Genomic DNA, 21,484 nt, shown 5'->3' on the forward strand with positions numbered 1-21,484 from the left:
GCAAATAGCAATAAAAAGGAGGGGACGTTACAAAAGCGTACCTGGAAGCTGAGTTGATCAAGAATGGCGATGAATGTAACGTAAAAAATGAGGAATTATATAATCGATGAAACTCATAAAGAGTAAAGAGGCAGAGTTTGTCTTTCTTCGTTAGTTGCACTGCACGTGTGCGAGAGCTTCTGAAAATGCGTGAGCTAATCTACTACCTAAATCTGGCTAACAGTGGAGTAATTAATCTTTTTACGTGGCATATAATCTCTGTGTTCCAATTTGCTTCTGAAAATGCGTGAGCTAATCTACTACCTAAATCTGGCTATCAGTGGAGCAATTAATCTTTTTACGTGGCATATAATCTCTGTGTTCCAATTTGCTTATCTCTGGCTAAAAGATAAGCAAACTTTTTTTTTTTTTTATGACATGGGAATTCACAGTCACTATCCTTCGGGTGCACACAGGCAGAACCTGTCGCGTGCAATAGCTCGCAAACCACACAGAGAGAGATAACCCGCACTAGGTGCGAGCCCGGTGCGACGAGCTCGACCCGAAAGCAAATCCCCCTACTGAAAAGGCGGTGGGCTTCAACCTCGAGACCTCCATTATGAAAGCCCCATGCTCAACCAACTGAGCCACCCTTGCGGGTTTTTCATTGGAGATCTCTAGAGTAAGTTATTTATCTTATTGTATTATTACTAATTAAGAATTTTCTTATATTAGCTAGAACAATCTTACAAATTGCAAATTTCTACATTCTATTCTTTACTATATTGAGAGAGCGCCTAATGCATTTTAAAAAACATAAAAAGGAAAAAGTATCATGTCAATTTTCTACTTAAATTCTTTGATTAAGAAAACTGAAAAAGCAAGATAATGCGCATACGATTGTGACTTGTGATTGCTTAATACTTACAAGGAATTAATGAGCATAACATCCCCTTAAACTTACAAGTCGGACCATCTTAAATCTTAATCCTTAAAATAGCATATCAACAAACAAGATGTGTTAGCATAATATCCTCGTCCATTCTTACTAAGAAATTTAAAAGTCTAACTAATGCAAAATACATATGAATTAGTTCCATGAATGCAGCCAGAGTTTTGGGTAGAGACAGGTTATATTTTAATAGGTTTATTTAAATTCTAATTGTGAAGGAATCGGCGTGTGCGCTGGAGATCGATCATTATGAGCTATACTTGGACGTAAGGGGTATCCATTCCCTTGACTCACGTTGACAAGATATTGACTCCATGATTAGTTGAACAAAAGTTGTTGAATTAGCCTATTTTTTGCGTGTACCAATTGAATAATTTGTATTTTAAATATATCCCGAATTTGTGCCATTGTCTTTTCCAAGACATGCTAGAGAAAAGTTTGGCTTCTAGGAGTGCTGTGTTGCAGGAATGCTCCCTTAGAGAAGCTGTTTTATGTTGGCATACCAAATATTATCTCTTAATTAGCATAAGAATGAATGGAATTATGTATTTACATTGGTGACAAAAGTATATCATCATTTTATTCTGAAAGTAGTATTTTTCTTTATCTCTTTTCGTCTCTTTTGTAACATTCAATTAGTCATTACACAGACCAGAACTAATTTTTGGTTTCCCATCCGGTGTCCGGTACTCGCATTGGGGTCCGACTAAATCTGGATTCGTGTCGATTTGTCCCACATTGAGGGGGCAAGACACCAAAGGTGACTCCGTACCCAAGGGGTTTCAAACCCGAGACCTAACTAATTACAAGTACACTTCATCTCAGGAGAAACACGATGGGGAAGAGCTAATTCAAACCCCTCCGGTAAAATAACAACCCCCACATCCCACGTTCAATCCCCTCCCCCCAACACCCACCCCCCCCCCCCCCCCGGCTTTTTTTTTACACTATTAGCAAGAACTTGTTTCACGCCAAAGCTAATTACAAGTATAGCTTTCTAGCATTTCCAACAACGTACCCAGTGAAATCCCACAACTTTTCATTGATGATTTCTTTTCAACATTACTACACCGATTTGGCAAGGCATAGTTGCATCCTTGTATTAATATAAGACAGACATTTAGATTCTCATACTAACATGTATGAGTTTTATTCTATCTGAGATTTAATGTGAAGTACATAAAGAGTATATTATAGACACAAAAGTCCCCTATATATCTTTACATTCAGATTTACATATAAATGCAGATGCATAATATGACTTCCCCGCAAGTCAAGAATGATGAGTCTTCTATGGCAAAGTAGGTGTCAGTTAGAGAGAAAGAACTTGTTAAGCAGCCTATCCCAGTATTCAGCCAATATACCGCCAACTCTTGCATCTGTCTGTTCATCCCATGGGAATGGTTCTGTTCGTTTGGTTGCTTCAAGATAATCATCCATTGAAATCTCCCCTTTTGATCTGCTCATTGGAGCTGGTTTTTCATATTCTGAACAGTAATCCTGTACAAGACACCAATCACAGGAATTAGATACTCGAGGCATTCTAACACCGACCCCCACCACCTCATCATTTTTCCCACGAAAAGTTAAAGAGGCTACTTACCAGATCGGCATGCATTTTCTTGACAAATGTTTTGAAAGTCTTGAAGTTCCTGCTCTGAAGGAGTTTTTCTGATAATCGAAGGTAAGTCAACCCAGCCATCTTTAGTTTTGGTGGACCGTTTTTGTTGATACCATTTGGCCTAGCATTTAGAAGGATTTGGTTGTAGGCATAGCCGTCATATCTTGAAAGTGCATTCTCACCTGCTACGTCAATGTTCTCTTTCCAGCCAACACTCAAAACCTGTACATAATCAGGTAAAGTCCTGGTCAATTACAGTCCTAGTTGGCGAAAAAAACGTTTAGTCTTTCCTATGCAAAATTTGGTCTCTGAGAAACTGTTATAAGGTCAAGTCATAGTTTCCAAGATCTACTCTGGATGCGAAAATTGCAAAAAAACATTCAGCTCTCTTTCTAATCTAACCTGCTGAACTAGCTCTTGTGCACCACACTTAGCATAAGCTGGATGTTCTGAATTCCTCATCTCAAGGCAAGTGAAATTAAAGGTACCATAGTGCCTCGATAACATCCTCGCTATCGGTCGATAGCCATCTCGATTATCCAAATTATAATATCCTGCTGTTAGCTCTGCAGCATGGCTGGCATCTTTGTACCACCAGTGAATTCCTGCTACCTACATGAGCAAAATTGACAGAAGGGAAAATTCTCTTAGCTAGTGCTGTCAAAAGGGATCAGCAAAGATTATAGAATTTCCAGGTGGATGAAGACTTGCTTTCGCTGATAGCTTCACTTTGCATCCCAGGAAAGCTTTGTTTGCTTCATCAAGGATCTGATCTCCGTGAAGCAATAGCTTGCTAGAGTACCAATTCAAGAAGAACTTCCCTTTCTCTGTAAGGTATGTACCACTTGGTCCAAAGAATCCTGTTTCGGCAGGTATATTATTATATGTTCCTGCATCATCTGGAAGATCCCACTCCGAGTGGCCTGCCTTTGTGGCTGCTTCCTTGAAATCTGTCCTCATATACTTGTCGTAACACTGCAACATTTAATTAGAAAAATGAATAAGAAGAAACAAATCTTGAGTCACAAAGTGGTTGATCTTTATTTAGCATAAGAATTTGGGATAATACATTTTGGACCGCTCAAAAGAATAATATACATATTATATATACAAAATATACATAGAATATACACAAAGTGTAGAGATTTTGTATGTTCTGGATAGCGCCTGTGATTAATTTCGGCCGACAGGTCAAAATTGAAAAGAGCCCTAAGGATTTCCTATAGCAGTTTGCACCAAGTCTGACCTGAAATTCTCCAATGCCAGGGAATTTCCATCCTTGAGACTGAGTATACGAGGGATATCTAAGCTCACCAGCAGGACCAAGTCCGACCTCTATGTCTACTATGCCTCCAGCTTCCAAGAAGTCAGACATGTTCTCTCTAAAGCTCCTCATGTAGTCACTGTAAATCTAAATGCATCAGGAATTTTAAGTAGAGCCTAAGCTCAAAAGCAATACGTCTATCGGGATCTGAGCGTGAGAGTTGGATCGATCCTTCTGATAATTACCTGGACAGCAGTTCGACCCTCAAACAGAGTTTGGTGATCGACAGCAAGTGAGAGGCATTCCTTGTTCCTTGTACCAGCCCGATTAGTATAGAAAATATCAGGGTTGTTTTCTCCGATTGCTAGTACCCATTTGGGTATAGGAATGAAAACATCATCTCCAATATTGCCACCACATTGGTGGAATGACATAATAGCTTGTATTTTTAGGCCACTCTTTTGAACAAGTTGGAACAAGCTCCTGTAGGCAGACCAATTATATTGCCTGGGGCCGTTGGCCTCTACAATTCCCCACCAGACATCCACCATGATCCCGTCAACTCCGGCTGCTCTCAGCTCCTTGAACTGCTTTTCACACTTATCTTGGTCTCGAAAAACATTGTCCACTGAAATAACATCTAACTGTTTGTCACCAGCAGAAAAGAAGAAACGGAAAATGTTAAAACTAGCATTTGCATCAGTGTTGTGGTTTCACGCTCTATGACAAGGTTTATGACTTACTGGAAGCATTACATAAACAGGCACATAGTTGGCTAAAGGGACACCGCTAGATGTTGGACTCGTTGCCTGCATAACAAAAGAAACCAAGAGATGTTTTTCAGTTGAATTCTTAGGAAAAGACAATGTAGATGCTGCAGCTTGGCATTCTATCTCCATTCTGTTTTGTGACTATATGCATAATTGTTTCTCTACCTCATTAGATTTCTCCCGAAAGTTGCATAATCTTAGACTCACAAAAGATTAGCCTAGTCGAAATATCAAACTTCTCACCATGGAATATCAAGGAATTACTATCAAACAGAATTTACTTATGGTAAAGATTAGATCAAGAAAAATATGACTATAGACCCCTTTTAACCAACTGTGAGATGGGCTGAGAACCATGAAGTCTCAGGTTCAATTCCTAGCTAAGGCAAATAGCAATATTACTCCTGGGTGATTTCTTCCAATCTGTCCAAGCATTTGTGGACAAAGTTACCGGGTACCTGTGCTGGTGAGAGGTAGCATGTGCCCCGTGGAATCAGTCCCCGGGCACCAACGTTAAAAAAAATAAACTATTGACTCCTTGACGATGACAGAAAACTTTCAACCTGCTGAGCCACCATCAACAAGCCTACAGTTACTATATTGATAAATCAACAACAACAACATACCCAGTGTAATCCCACAAGTGAGGTCTAGGGAGGGTGGAGTGTACGCAGCCTTACCCCTACATTGATAAATCCTACTCCTAAATTGCTAAAAGCTGCTACTTTATCCAACCACTGCCGAGGGTCTTACAGAAACAGCCTCTCTACCTCTCAAGGTGGGGGTAAGGTCAGACGCTAATCCAGAATTTCTAGAACATGGGTGCCCCACCGAAAAAAGAAGGCAAAAATGTATTAAGTGGGAATTGATCCCTAGTCATCTAGATAAATAACTCAATCTTCAACCAAGTGCATTATTTAGCCTTTTTGTAGCATGGATTCCAATGCGGTAAGGTCTGCGTACACTCTACCCTCCCCGAGCCCCCCACTTTGTGGGATTACACTGGGTATGTTATTGTTGTTGCTACTTTATCCAACCACGTAAGAGTATCATTTTCTTACAGAACTACCACAGACACATCATATACATTGGTAAACTACCAGAGCCAAAAATCATCCAAAATGCACTATCACCTCTAAATTTACAGTCTCTTCACAAAACAGGTAGACAAAAGACACAAAATTTAAGCTATTCAAATTCCTTTATAAGAGAACAGAACAGAGAGGAATACGTTTTGACCTTCACTGCTTCTGGCGCAACGGCTCGAGTAATTCCAGTCTTTCGATTACAAGAAAATGTGAGATTCTGCCGGAAAAGTTGTTTTCTTGCCAGCTTCAATTTCTTAATCATGACAATGGACAATTCTTGGTGTGGAAATCCCATTACCTCTGGCAAAACACTAATTGAAATTCCAATACTTGCCATGCTAATATTCATCTAATATCAACTAATTTCCCCCCTCTGTCTAGCTAAAAAATTTAACAATATTGAGCACAGATACTATGTGAATTTACGAAATGTTAAAAATATCTTAGGGTAAAGACATTCATCGAATATAAGCACACCCTTATGGAACAAATTTTTGTGGCCTGCAATGTTTTTATATGTGTGGATCCTAAAATTTGATTTTGACGAAATGGAATATTCTAGCTATTACCTGTACTTGAAAACAAGAATATCAGTTGTAGTTGTCGCATAGAGTTTCATGTATGTACGTACATACATCTTTGGCATCAATTAAGTGTTCTCTTTGGTTTGTGTCGTTTTCCTGGTTGCCCTTTTTCAGCTTTTGCATCAATTATGTTCACATCATCACATGAATGCAAAATGAACAAATTTCATGCCCTAAGGAGTGTGTATTTTGAAAAATAAATATATTTCTCCGATTAAATTGTTTACTTGAAAAAAGCAAATACAAAAGTGGATTTCCAATTTTACCGTGCCTAGAAATTGCCGTACTCTATTACCATATATTGACGACACGTGCTAGCATTATAAGCAAAACCATCATACAAGCAATGAAAACACATGTACTTATTGACTCAAACTCAAGCTATATACTTCTTCGCTGTAGAGAGAAAATACAAAGGTTTGTTTCCCTCTGAGTAGGCGTCTGGCCATGAAATCAAATATTTTTCACTTTTTTGAAATTTTGAAGTTGGAGTTGTTTTGGTTATAATTTTTATAAAAAATATTTGGTTGTTTGAATTTGGTGAAACTGAAAATAAGATTTTAGGTATTTTTCAAATTTCAAATATAACTTCAAGCTGTATTTGAAATTTTCATTGTCAATTTTCTGTAGTAAGAAAAGTAATAATATCCAGTCTAACCATAGGTGAGATAGGGGTCTTGTGTAATTCATTGCCTAGAGATATATCCATCTTTTTTATCATTCTTCAATATTTTCATATTATTAACATGGTTTTCTATTTTATTACTGGTAAAGAAATAGGTCAAATCAATTTGCAAAAAAATTATCTTTTGTTTGGACTAAAGTGTATTTAAATATTAATAGTATATTTTAATAAACCCATTTTACTGTCAATGAGCAATAAACAAAATACCCAATATCTAGACTATACTTTTGGCATAATAGATGTGAGGGATTCTCCTATATAACCAACTAATTTAAGGGAGGGGAAGCCCGGCTATTCGATTCCGGCCAGTTATTGGAGAAGATGTAATGAATGCAGTATTATAAAATTCCTTGAGAAAGGCAAACTGCTGAATGGAGTAAATTGTAGGCAAACTTACGTAAATATACCCTTTAGCCAACTAATTTACCAACGTGGCTGAAGTATACACTATACACTTATATATTGTGTATAAGTATGTATAGTGTATGTATATTACATGTATAGTATATGTATATCTGATATAAAATATACACTACCTATATATTGTGTACATATTTTGTAAAATAGATGATCAAATAGTATTTGACTGTAATTTTCCTAAATTATACTATCGTTACGTTGATTGCCAAGATCCCCAACCCAACTTATTTGAAGGAATTTGGGCCTATTGCACGTTGCTCTACAATGTAGAAGATTGTTGCCAAATTTTTCACAACGAGGTTGAAGATAGTAGTTGGCAATTCAGTGGCTCCTTCTCAATCTGTCTTTATAAAGGAAAAAAAAAAAATACCGGGATAATGTTATTATGGCCCATGAATTCATCAAATGATATAAAGAAATATCAGTATCTCCTAGATGCATGACCAAAGTCGACATTAGGAAAGCTTACGATTCTGTTGAATGAAGCTTTTTGAGGGTGTTGCTACTAAGAGTTTGGGATCCTAATTAAAATGGTGAATCAAATCATCGAGTGTGTCAGCACTGTAAGTTACACTCTATTAATTAATATGGTGGATTGACTCTAGATTTCATGCAAAGAAAAAAGGTTAAGGCAGGGCTATGTCACCCAAGCTATCTATTTACTAGTGAATGTATCCGCGCTTCGCGCGGTCATAAAAGATATCAATATTTTATTAAATATAATATAGATAAAAAGGTATTTATAATATACATCTATGTCTATATTATTTGTATAAATTTACTAAATCAAATATATAAATCACTTTTAATTTTCATACTTCAAGCAATATTATATATTAGAAGTTGTCCTTCAATGCATACAGGTGGCCTGACTTTTATTAATGGACTATATTTGTAAAGTTAATATGTATTTGTCAATCAATTATCTCCTTGATTTCTTGAAATGTTGAAGTTTGAAGGTCATTATCTAATAGTATTTATTTAATATATGGGTATCTAAGTTGGACTTTTTAATACTTTTCGAGAGTTATTTGATCCTTACATAAAAAATGTAAAATAAGAAAAAAAAATTACACTCACTTGATCGTTTTTATATAAATACTTAGACGTACAATTGATTCCCTAGAGGAACGCATTTGGTTAGCAGACTTCCAACTAAGTCACAAGTTACTGTTCTGAACCAAAAGAGATTATAGACTTACGACATTAGAAATTCATATAAAGATAAAACTAAAAAGAAATCATAGAGAGAACATATGAAAAAATAAATAAAGAAGAAAAATAATATAATACATACATCATTCTTATGACCTTAATCATTAAAAAGAAGGAAAAAATACGAAATCAATGCATAATTTTCCGAGCTCTTATCGACATCTACTACCACAAGCTGATTGCCATTCAAGAGTCTTCTTCATCTTCAAGCCAAACTAAAATATGAATATACTATTGTAGTAAATATAACAATATTACAATTTTAAATATGAAATGAAAGGATAACATTGGGTAGGGTCTCACGAACCGAAAAATATGAATTTACAATATCTGATGCTCGAGAAGAGTGACGTTCTTGACTAATGTGATCATTCTTTTTTGCAATAAAGTCTTACAATGTCTCTATTTATAGGACTACAATATGCAATACCAAATAATGTCATGAACATGACTATTAATTATTTAGATGTTACTATAATTATAAGTTGTAGGAGTAATGAAAACAAAGAGTATGAATGAATGGTTAATTGACGTATTGTATAGAAAGAAAAAAAAAAGTAGGGAAAATTATTATTTTTTAAAAAAGATAAATAGGATATTTGACCAAAGATATGTGTTGACGCCACTCTTCTTTTGCTTAACTTCTCTTCTTCCTTTGATGCGTTTTAATTTGTATTTTGTTTCTAAATGTTAATTATTGGCATTTATGTTTCATATGATAGACTTTTTCTCATTTCTTTCTAACAAAATTTTCAGAAATTTAAAATGGAAAGAAATTAAAGAAACAAAAATAAAAAAGATAATCAAATATCTCTTAAAACTCACATATACGCTCCCTTTGAAGACCCATAGAAATTGCCTCCGGTTACTTGTTATACACAATTTACTAAGTATCTTTTTTCTCAGTTTCGCCAAACTTTTATAAAGGGATAATCTGATCCATAAAGTGGCAAGAATTCAGTTTCTTCAAAATACCAAAGTAAAAAAGTATCACTGAAATCACCATCATTTGATAAAATACCGAAGAAATCATCATCTATTCAAATTTCTATACATGCAAACAAATTTAGTACCAAAACTTAGCATCTACAATATGTTGGAGGAGAAAAAAAAAATCAAACGGATATCACTTAAAATTCACCGTGACAACAAATAAGTAAATGATAAGTAAATATATAAAGAAAACTCAATAAAAGAGTCATCTTTCAAACTTCTCCTTTACATATGTAACATCTAAATTGAAATTCCATAACCTGCCAGAGAAGAAAAACATACTCATCATAGACCCAAATAATTTATTTATTTAACTCCTATGTTGTCTTATACTACGGATTCAGTATTCACAACATGCTCTAAAGGAAAAGAACTTATCTAACGGATATCAATCAAAATTTTCTAATATTACTAAGTACAAGAAAAGATATTACGTACATAAGTCCCTATATCTGCACACACTAACCATTTTTTCTCCCAAATGCATTGATCGATACTATGTGAGAAACAATGCCCAAACTTTGCATCACTAACCAACCGAACATGAGAAAATAAAAGAACAAATTTACTTATTTTTCAAAAACATAACTTTCAGAAAAACATTTTCCGTTGTGTCGAACACACCTTCCGTGAAAATTTGCACATGATGACTCTTTCTCCATTACTTATCTTTTTGTGCTCTCACAAAGATGTACTACTAAATATATATTAAAAGGGAATAAAGTGTTGGGAATAAAATAGACCCGCAAAATAATATTCACGGTATTAGTGATAAACGCGGAACACTAAGTTATGGTTAAATCAACAAGAATAAAATGCAAGAATAATGACACCAAGATTTTACGTGGAAACCCTTCGAATAAGGGAAAACCACGGCCAAGAGGAGTAAATTTGATATCACTATAGTAAGGAATTTTACACTGTGTAGTAACGAGTATAAATACTCCTAAGACCACTACACCCACAAAAGAAAAACACTCTTTTGATTTTCCCACCTTACTACAGTATCACTCACACTCTATTTTTCTTCACAGACTTTTTTCTTTCAGTCTATGGAATACCTCACTTTGCTCTCACTTTGGTGTATAGCAAATGATTTTGGTGTTTGGTGTGTCTTTCAAATGAACCATAAGCTGCCTATTTATAGGAATGAATTTCCTATGATGAGGTAAGCGCTTACATCACAACTATGATGAGGGTAAGCGCTTACATCACGTATGTGAACAAAAGAAAATTGGGGACAACTAGACTCCCACAAATCTCCCCCTCCCGGCCCCGTTCACCTCGAAGGAGGGTATACGGCTTCTAATTTGAGTGCGTGCCGACAAGTTCTTTGCACGGGTTCGAACTTGTCTCTCGATACCACCTCGTCGAACATATCTGCAGGATTTTCACTCGTGTGAATCTTCTTGACTCGGAAAATTCGTTCTCTTGCTCACGAATCCAATGATATCGACGTCGATGTGTTTGTTCTCGCATGGTACATGGAGTTCTTGCTCAAGTCTATTGCACTCGATGACACAATAGACAACATACTCCATTTCTTTGCAACCAAGTTCTTGAAGGAATCTCTTGAGCCATATCATTTCTTTGCCGGCTTCGTGCCGCAATATACTCCGCTTGATTGTAGACGATTTAACACACTTCGCAACTTCGACCGCCATGATATAGCTCCCCCGAAAAAGTAAACAAATATCCAAAGTGGATTTTCCGTCATCAGGTCACCCGCCATATCGAATCAGATAGCCCTTCAAAATTGGATTTGATCCTCCAAAACACAAGCATTCATCCGAGCTTCCTCTTAGATACCTCGAGTATCCACTTCGACTTCCCAATGCTCTTTCCCCGGATTTTCGAGAAATCTCGCTAACAACACCGATCGCATGAGCAATATCTCGGTCGAGTGCATACCATTGCATACATTAAACTTCCGACCAGAGGAATAAGGAATCTTGGCCATTCTCTCTTTTTCCTCTGTTGTTGTAGGACACATCTTTTTGCTCAATTTCAAATGACCAGGAAGAGGTGTGCTAACCCTCTTAGCATTCTTCATGTTGAAGCGCTCCAGTACACGTTCTATGTACTTTTTCTGTGACAAATAAAGCTTCTTTTCATCTCTTGAACGAGTAATATTCATGCCCAAAATCTGCTTAGCATGACCCAAGTCTTTCATGGCAAAAGACTTATTCAACTGTTTCTTCAACTCGTCAATCCTGGAAGCATTCTTGCCTACAATCAACATATCATCCACATATAGCAGAAGGATGATAAAGTCATCATCAGAAAATCTTTGTACAAACACACAAAGTGATGCGAAGAAGTCTTCTTGTAGCCTTGCTCCCCATCACGACTCAAACTTCTTGTACCACCGTCCGGGAGCTTGCTTCAATCCATATAGACTCTTCTTAAGTTTGCATACAAAATTTTCTTTACCTTTTGCCCCGAAGCCCTCGAAAGTTGTTCCATATAAATCTCCTCTTCTAAGTCACCGTGAAGAAAGGCGCTTCACATCCATCTCGCTCAATCTCCAAATCAAGACTAGCAACCAAACCAAGAACTGTCCGAATGAAGGACATTTTCACGACAGAGAAAATATTTCGTCAAAGTCAATACCTTTCCTTTGACCAAATCCCTTAACAACCAATCTAGCTTTGTATCCTGGCTTCAATTTTGTGTTCTTCGGCTTTAACTTTGAACACCCATTTGTTCTTCAAAGCTCTCATGCCCTTAGGCAATTTCACCAACTCATAAGTATGGTTCTCATGCGTAGATTTCATCTCATCTTGCATGGCTTCGATCCATTGATCCTTGTGCTCATCTTCCATGGCCTCCTCATAACATTCGTGTTCTCCCCCATCAAAGAGTAATACATACTCATTAGGTGAATAACGGGAAGAAGGAACATCTGTCTAGTAGACCTTCTAAGTGGAATATCCGGCTCATCCACGACTTCATAAGTAGAAGCATCTACTTCATCAATAGCAAAGATCGTTATCATCATCAACATCTGATCCGGAACATCATTCTGGGCATCACCATCGTCATCGAGCCCACCAACTTCATCAACATTTGTTTGAGGAACTTGATCAAGATTAACTAAGCCTTCAGAACCTGAAGATTTTTTCTTCTCCGCTTTGTTAATATCTTCAATGGTTTGATCCTCCACGAAGATAACATCACGAAGCTTCTCACGACCTTCTTCTCAATTGGATCATATAGCCCGTAACCAAACTCATCAAGGCCATAACCAATGAAGATGCACCGCCTTGTCTTAGCGTTAATTTTGACCTCTCATCTTTAGGCACATGTACAAAAGCTTTGCAACCAAACACTTTCAAGTGGTCATAGGAGACATCCTTCCCATACCAAACTCTGTTTGGAACATCACTTTGCAAAGCAACCGCAGGGGATAGATTAATAACATGTGCGGCGGTCAACAATGCCTCACCCCAAAAGGAATTCGGCAACTTTGCTTCGTAAAGCAAACATCTAACTCTTTCCATCAAGGTCCCGTTCATCCTCTCGCTAAACCATTAAGCCGAGGAGTCTTGGAGGAGTCTTCTCAAAACCGATACCCCGTTGCTTGCGTATTCGTCAAACGGTCCACAATATTCACCACCGTTATCTGGTACGAATACACTTCAGCCTTCTTTCCGCTTCTCTTTCAATCGAGGCCCGAAACTCGCTTAAAGACACCCAACACTTGGTCTTTAGTCTTTAAGACGTAGACCCAAAGTTTCTTTGAGCAATCATCAATAAAGGTAGCGAAGTAAAGTGCACCACCCAAAGTCCTTGTCTTCATTGGACCACATAAATCTGAATGCACCAACTCAAGCAACTCTGTCTTTCTTGAAGGAGGATGAGACTTGAAAGAAACTCTATTTTGTTTTCCAAAAGCAAAGTTGCTCACACTTTTCTAATTTAGCACTTTCGAAATTTGATAATAATTTCTTTTTGGCCAGAACATTTAGTCCTTTCTCGCTAATGTGGCTAAGTCTCTTATGCCATAACGTTGAAGAGCTATTGCTCTCAACTGCATTTACCATATCAACACAGTAGAGGCCGTAGTCCAAGATAGACCACGACGTTTTTCGCCACGAGCCACAATCATGGAACCTTTAGTAAGCTTCCACTTTCCAAGACTATTGTACCGACATATCCCTCATCATCCAAAACACCAACAGAGATCAAGTGCAAACGAACATCGGGTGCATGCTTTACATTGTTTAAAACTAGTTTAGTTCCAATACTAGTTTTCAAACAAATCGTTCCAACACCAACCACCCTAGATACAAGCCTCATTACCCATACTCAAAGTTCCAAAGTCACCCGAGTATAGGATGAGAAAAATTCTTCCGTGATGTCACACGAGATGCGCGCACCACTGTCCACAACCCAACACTCATCACAAGCAATATTTATCGATCCGCATCAAGGATAGTAACAAGATCTTCGTAGTGACAACCGCAACACGATTGCCATCTTCTTTGTTTTCCTCCTTATCTCTATTCTCCTTTTCAAAATCCGGCAGTAACTTCTTTGTGTGCCCTTTTTTCCCCGCAAAGGATAGCACTCAATATCTTTAAGTCTCGCTTCCGGATTTGCTTCTATGATGCTCTCTATTTTGAGAACCACGATTCTTGCCTCTCCCCAGTGTCGATACCAAGACATCGATGAGGAGGAACCTTGAGATTTTCTTCTCATCTCTTCATTTAAAAGATCGCTTCTTGGCAAGATCCATAGAGATCACACCATTCGGAGCAGAATTTGATAATGAAGTTCTAATAATTTCCCAAGAATCTGGTAGGGAACCAAGTAGAAATAAGCCTTGAATTTCTTCATCAAAATTAATACTCATAGCGGATAACTGGTTCATGATCCCCTGAAAAATATTCAGATGATCTGTCATTGCGAACCATCGTGGTATTTTAAACCAAAGATTTGCTTTATCAAAAACATCTTGTTGTTACCGCTTTTCCGAGCATACAAATTTTCAAGATGCTCCCATAGGTCCGATACGTGTGTCTCCCCGTAAATATGGTTCAACACATTATCGTCAACCCACCGTCTAATAAAGCCGCAAACCCGCCGATGCAACAAATTCCACTCTTCATCCGATTTATTATCGCTTTTTATTAGCAAAGACAGGTTCATGAAAATTCTTGACATAGAGCAAATCTTCCATTTTGCCCTTCCAAATGGCATAATTTACGCCACTCAAAGTAACCATTCTACTAGTGTTGGCTTCCATCGTTTATCACAAATACAAATACTATTTTATTCGAAGACCAAAGTAATTCTTTTTCGATGTGGAAGTTCGACCGTGCCGCAACTACGAGCATACTCGCACGTAACCTTGGCTCTGATACCACTTGTTGGGAATAAAATAGACCCGCAAAATAATATTCACGGTATTAGTGATAAACGCGGAACACTAAGTTATGGTTAAATCAACAAGAATAAAATGCAGCAATAATGACACCAAGATTTTACGTGGAAACCCTTCTGAATAAGGAAAAACCACGGCCAAGAGGAGCAGCTGATATCACTATAGTAAGGAATTTTACACTGTGTAGTAACGAGTATAAATACTCCTAAGACCACTACACCCACAAAAGAAAAACACTCTTTTGATTTTCCCACCTTACTACAAAGATCACTCACACTCTATTTTTCTTCACGTACTTTTTCTTTCGCCTATGGAATACCTCACTTTGCTCTCACTTTGGTGTATAGCAAATGATTTTGGTGTTTGGTGTGTCTTTCAAATGAACCATAAGTCGCTCATTTATAGGAATGAATTTCCTATGATGAGGTAAGCGCTTACATCACAACTATGATGAGGTAAGCGCTTACATCACGTATGTGAACAAAAGAAAATTGGGGACTGGACCCCACATAAAGAACATATGCAAAGTAAAATGTAAAGATCATATAATTCAGGCACAAACTTTAATTGCAAGATTTATTGGTGTCTTTGCAAAATTTTAACGTTATTAGATTTTCATAGGTATTGAATTATTACTTTAACACAATATTAATTTTGATTAACTTTCACTTATCATATTATAGTTAAAGCTTGCTAGTGGGAGAGAGGAAAAGATGAAAATATTACTATATGCATTAACTATCATGCACGTTGAAATTTGAGGGAGTTTTAGTCTCCTCAAATCCCACATTAAAGAATACAATTGAATGGTATATTGACATAATTAAGAGAGTTAAAGGAATAACTTTTTAGCTTTTTAAAATAGCAAATAAATGAAAAATAATGAAAGAAAAGGCAAAAAAAAGAGAAAAAAGATAAATAGGAATGGTGGTCATACAGAGGTGTCACATCACCTTGTCTATGCCTAGCTTTATATTATATATAGACTTTGGCTATTGAAGGAAAATACAATCCATCGAAAACACATAATTCTCCCAAGATTCATATATTTGTTTCACTAGTCCATAGTATAACCACATGTATAAAACACGAATTATACCATAAAGCTCACAATCTAAGTCATAACTCGTACCTGAATTACAGAGAAGAAGAATGCTTCAACGAAAAATGAGGAATCTTCCACAGAAGTTCTTCACAGAAAAGAAGATAGTATTATTTTTATGAGAGGTTTATCTTTTTAGCTGTCAAGAGAAGGAAAACAGAGAAGTTGGAAGATTGAAGTTCTTACGTTTAGGACTTCTTTTTATTTTCCTGTGACACAACAACTATTCAGGAAGTTTTTTCTCAATAGTTGTTCTCAATAGTTGTGTCCTTTATCCTTTTCTTTATTATTAATATATTGCACATATATATATTAATTTATTTGGTTATGGATCCGGATTGACCCACATTGGTAATCCAAATCCAATTCCCAACAGCTATAAAATATTTGAGCAGCACTGAAGCAGCTCAGCTTGAATCTTGACTAAGTGTTTTATTTTACAGATGATTTGCTAATGTATTGCGGGGCAGATAGTATGTCTATTAAGCTTATCATAATGAGCTGCCTTTGACCATTTCTCTACTACCTCATGGCTTAAGGCAAACATGAAAAAACGCTCATTATATATTATAGGGGTATCATCTCAATTTAGGGAGCAAATATTAAATGAGTTGCATTTAATACTGATACCTTGTAGTGTCACTTTTATATGATTATGGATAAAAGGTAAATTTAATAGGATTTTATTGGTTATCGATTAACCGATAATAAAACTTAAAAAATCGGTAACCTAACCAATAGATCAATTTAAAAAATTCAAAACAGTTTGAAAATCATTAAACTAATAACCCAACACCAATGGACTAATGACATTTTTACTAATTCGATGTATCCATTAAATCGAGATTTGCACACTTCTTGGTGAGCAGGTGATAGATAGTGTAGCATAGGATGACTTAAAAGTTTTAATTTTGATTATTTTTTAGAGATTTTATTTCTAGAGTCCAATGAACATGTGGTGTACATGGTTACTTTTGATTGAATGAGATTTTTGTCCAAAAAAGCAAATCGGAGCGAGATTATACATGGCGTCTCTAATACCAACTTATGACATTACAAATTAATACCTAGATAACATTGTTGCTATTTACTCTTTATTTGACGATAAACAAACAGAAAAAGTACTAAAGTAGTACTAATCGAGAAACAGGTGAGCTGGTGCCACGTTGCAACTGTGATGTGGCAAACTGCAGCAGGAGTCCCGTGACTCGAATCAGCTCGAAAACGGAAAATCACAAGGTGAAAACTAAAAGTCAAAAGAGAAGAAGGGGGAAAAAGAGAAATAGAGAAGATTGGGGGCCATAGTTGTTAATTTAGTCAATATCAAGGACGTTAATATGTCAAGAGGTGAATGAAGAAAAGAACCGAAAAGCACTGACATTGCCAACTTCATTTAAGGGTGACATGGCAGACAATACTGCCAGGCTCGCTTCCCCAAATATCCCACCTCAACAGCTCAACATTTTTTTCCCCTGATTCATCGAGGAAAATTGCATAACCATGCCAAAAAATTATGGTGATGGATATTTCTGTTTTATTTAAATGTTTTGGGTTTAAGTTATGCGAATGAATTTTTTTTTCTTTAACGAGTATTGTGCTACAAATGTGAATTAACCAGAATTGTAAAGCGAATATGAGAAATAAAATAAAAAAGAATGGGAACTTGATCATAAGTAAACAAGAAAAAAGTGAGTAAGGGAAGAAATCATTTGTCGCTCCATAATATTAACATTGGGTTAGGTACAAATTGCATTTCAATGGTAATGGTTAATATCATAAATCCACTGTGAATTGGCGTAGCTAGTAAGGGCCATGGGGATTCATCCGAACCCCCCTTCAGCGAAAAATTACATTATATATAAGGTAAAAATTAGTATTTTTATGTTTATATAGTAGATATTGAACCCCCTTGGCTTCTTCGTTTGTCTATTTCTTTATAAATTTGAACCACTTTGGTTAAAATCTTGGCTCCACTACAATAAAAAATTAACAAATAAAATGAAAACCCAATGAACAACTGAGGGTACAAAATGTTATAATTAATGAGAAACGCCATTTAAGAGATTGAATCCCAGTCATATATTGGTTTTTAATATTCCTCTATAAATTATCAAACAAATGTTAAAAGTTGAGATATCAAAAATTGTTCACTAGTTAGCTATAAATAAAATTTCATAATTATTCTTTTTCGAACTCATTTATTTCTAGTACTAGTACTAGTATAGGTCCAAGTTACTCATATTAGTTGGTCTCTTTTTGTAAGAACTAAAATATGGGAAATAACGGTCTACTTTTGGGGTATGGGCATTGCTAGACTTAAATAGGAGTAGAGCCTATGGAAGAGGCTGAGTTTTAAGGCTGTCCACAATGGGTGAGTTTTTTTAATAGTTGAGGGTTGAAAAGTGTGAAAAGCATCTTTAGCCAATTTGTAAATTTCGTTGAAAAGCTGTGAGAGCATGAGGAAGATATGGGATACATTTTCTATTAGGTTGATGTGAAGTTCCATCTTAATCTAATTAAGGTCATTTAAATTGTAAATAATACAAGAACTAAAGGGATATGTGCTCCCTAGCTAATTACAGGTGGTGAAACCATCTCTACAAAAGGTGAAATTGTAATTGTCACTTGTAAAAAGAAATATACAGGTCACTATCTTCAATCCAAATTAAGAAATATATAGTAATAGTGAATTAAACCATTTTTATCTCTATTCCAAATCAAATTAGAGATCCTCCCCCTTTCTCCTTAACAAGATATGCAACAAACAACTAGATACTACTCCCTCCGAATAAAAAAAAAAAGTGTCCACTTAGCTTTTTTTTCTTGAGTCAAAAAAAGTGTACACTTATCAAATCAAGAAAGAATTAACATTGTTTTTCCAGATTTTCCCCTATTAAATGTTATATGATCAAATCCCAATCCTTATTTAATTAGGGGCAGTTTAGTCAACTTAATTATTTTTGTCTAGAAGTTAGTATTTTCTTAAGGGGTGTGCAAATGGCTAAGTAGACTCTTTTTTTGATCTGGAGGGAGTACTATATATAAGGGAGAATCCCTTTTTTTGTACTCCTCACGTGAATTTATTATCCTTTTTTTATCCTTACTTGAAATTTTTATGACTTTATAAATTGTCGCACATTTTGATAAATTTTTAGAAAATTTAGGGCTTTTTTTGTGCCACTAAAAAGATGATGTCATGGAAAATGTTATAGAGGGCCTCACAAAGCATACTTATACATATTTGAGTTTTTTTTATGTAAAAATATTATTAAACTTGTTAAAGTGTATCATTGTTAAATACTTTTAAAATTTATCAAAAATGTAAATAGTGGCCCTCCCGTCTCAGCTGAAAAATGAATTCCGAAGTATAGTAGTTAATTAATCAAATTTTACATGCGCGCACTTTTAACATAATTATCTAATAAATTACTATATTAAAAGAGGAACTATGAGATATTATATATATATATATATATATATATATATATATATATATATATATATATATATATATATATATATATTCTAAAAATGTTTGAAAATATTGTATTTAAAGAAATATATTTGATCTCGATATAGTAATAATACTAGACAATTGCAAAAAGTATATTTTTACTTTTTTGCTATTAAAATATTTTGTAAAAAACAGGACAATATATTTTATATAATTTAGGAGTAATAATTTTTTTCATATTAAACTTAACTATTTTGTCCTAAATTATATAACATATTAGTCATCCAAAGATTTTGCAAAATGTTTTTTGGTAAAAAATAAGTTAGCCAATATGAGTTCAATTCAAAAAACTCAAATGAAATTAATTTAACATATGAAAAGCTCAATTTGAATTATCGGGGACTTAATCTCAAAAGTATAAAAAATTAGAAGAGCTTTCAATTATTGATTTTTTTCCTAAGAAAATTTAATATATAAACTAAGAATTTTTGTAGAATTTTTTGCCTTTAACATACGTTTTTATACTTTAATATTTTAGAAGTCTCTCGAAAATATCAAACTGATGTTACAAGAATAAAGAACTAAGAGCAGAAAATTTTTAAAAATATCTACAAATTGAATTTTTATTGTCGGTAAGCCCGGGACAAGTGACACTAGTATATGAATAGGATGAAATGTTCATTTATGACCACTTACAATTTAATAGTTATCATTTCAGATCTCTTTTGTGTTAATTTCAAATTTTTTACCTGTAAAAGTAAGAATTTCTTATATAAAAAATATAAAACTAAAAATGAATTTATAAAAGATTACAAGATCAATCGATAATAATGTGGTATTGCGTGAATGTATGTAAGAAAAGTCAGTCTGATCATAATCATAATTCAAGATAATTTTGTCCTTAAGCCTGTTAATGAAGACAAATTAATGTTTTCGAATTGACCAAACAAAGACCAACCCTACCTTTTTCCCATCGGTATCCGATTATTCTCATACCAACTAACTTCCACTTCATTGGGCTAACAAATAATTAAGCGAAAGGTCACAGCGAAAACAAAACTTTAGCAGAATCAACATTAAATATGATTTCTCCCCTAACTGGTATCACATGACATACGACCACCTTTTAATCTTATAATCAACGCAACGAGTGAAAGCAGAATCAAAATTTTAATCTTTATAGTTTTCATCATTAGATTTAGTGTAATTTTAAAATTATGGATTACAAATCTATGTTGCTCGAACTCTTCAAATATTATGTTGCACCCAAGTACGACCTTCTTAAAATGCACCATTTTCAGAGGATTTGACACTTATCAATGACCCTCTTAAAAGGGTCCGAACAAAGATAAGTCCAAATATTGTATTTATCGAAATTTTGATGATGTTTTTATGGGTGGATGAATCAACTGAAATGCATCTAGTATAATCACGAGAAGCGACATGTGCTTTGGCTAACATGGGGGACAGACATCCGGTAAACTCAGCCAAAAATATGAGATTTGAAGGGCCTGAGCGCACACAATCCTATCATATCTGAGTTCAAAATTACCCTTTGCACTTACAAATTTATAGTTTGCGATAAAAATACTAGATTCGAATGAATCGATATCAAGGTTATCCAGCTCAAAATTCCCATCTTCTCCTCCATCCTTGCCCATTTGCTGCATCCCAAGTGCTCATACAAACATGTATTCCACATCAGTCCCAACTCCCAAAAAACCATGACAAGAAAAGAAAAAGAAGATTAGTATAACAACATACAAAAAGTGAAAAAAGCCAAAGGAACAGCCTCTCTGTTTTCACCTGCCAACAGATACAAAAAAACAGAAACAAAAGAAAACTACTACTAACAGCCTAGCTAGCTCATATATACACAAATAAGAGTACCACTCAGTTACTACTCATCATTTTCTTAGCCAAAATTCTGAACCAACCCAGAAAGTGAAAGGCAAAAAAAGAAAAAAG

The 21,484-nt window shown here is 35.3% G+C and overlaps 1 protein-coding gene across 3 annotated transcripts; it reads right to left on the reverse strand.

The window, feature by feature from the left end:
* Window positions 1–2,050: 2,050 nt before the first annotated feature.
* On the reverse strand, window positions 2,051–6,040 carry LOC132036677 (beta-amylase-like). 3 transcript variants are annotated; one of them, XM_059427056.1, is made up of 8 exons: window positions 5,826–6,040; window positions 4,560–4,625; window positions 4,062–4,460; window positions 3,799–3,963; window positions 3,264–3,527; window positions 2,955–3,164; window positions 2,535–2,774; window positions 2,051–2,431 (listed from the first exon to the last, which is right to left on the reverse strand). In XM_059427056.1, exons 1-8 carry the CDS (start codon window positions 6,021–6,023, stop codon window positions 2,240–2,242), a joined length of 1,734 nt encoding a protein of 577 aa, XP_059283039.1. In that variant the 5' UTR covers window positions 6,024–6,040; the 3' UTR covers window positions 2,051–2,239. The 3 variants fall into 3 exon arrangements, with proteins under 3 accessions (XP_059283039.1, XP_059283038.1, XP_059283040.1); XM_059427055.1 differs by having other exon boundaries at window positions 2,955–3,160; window positions 3,260–3,527; XM_059427057.1 differs by having other exon boundaries at window positions 4,062–4,444; window positions 5,826–5,841.
* Window positions 6,041–21,484: the final 15,444 nt, after the last annotated feature.

This window comes from Lycium ferocissimum, chromosome 11 (assembly GCF_029784015.1).
Source record: "Lycium ferocissimum isolate CSIRO_LF1 chromosome 11, AGI_CSIRO_Lferr_CH_V1, whole genome shotgun sequence".
Classification (NCBI taxonomy): Eukaryota; Viridiplantae; Streptophyta; class Magnoliopsida; order Solanales; family Solanaceae; genus Lycium; species Lycium ferocissimum.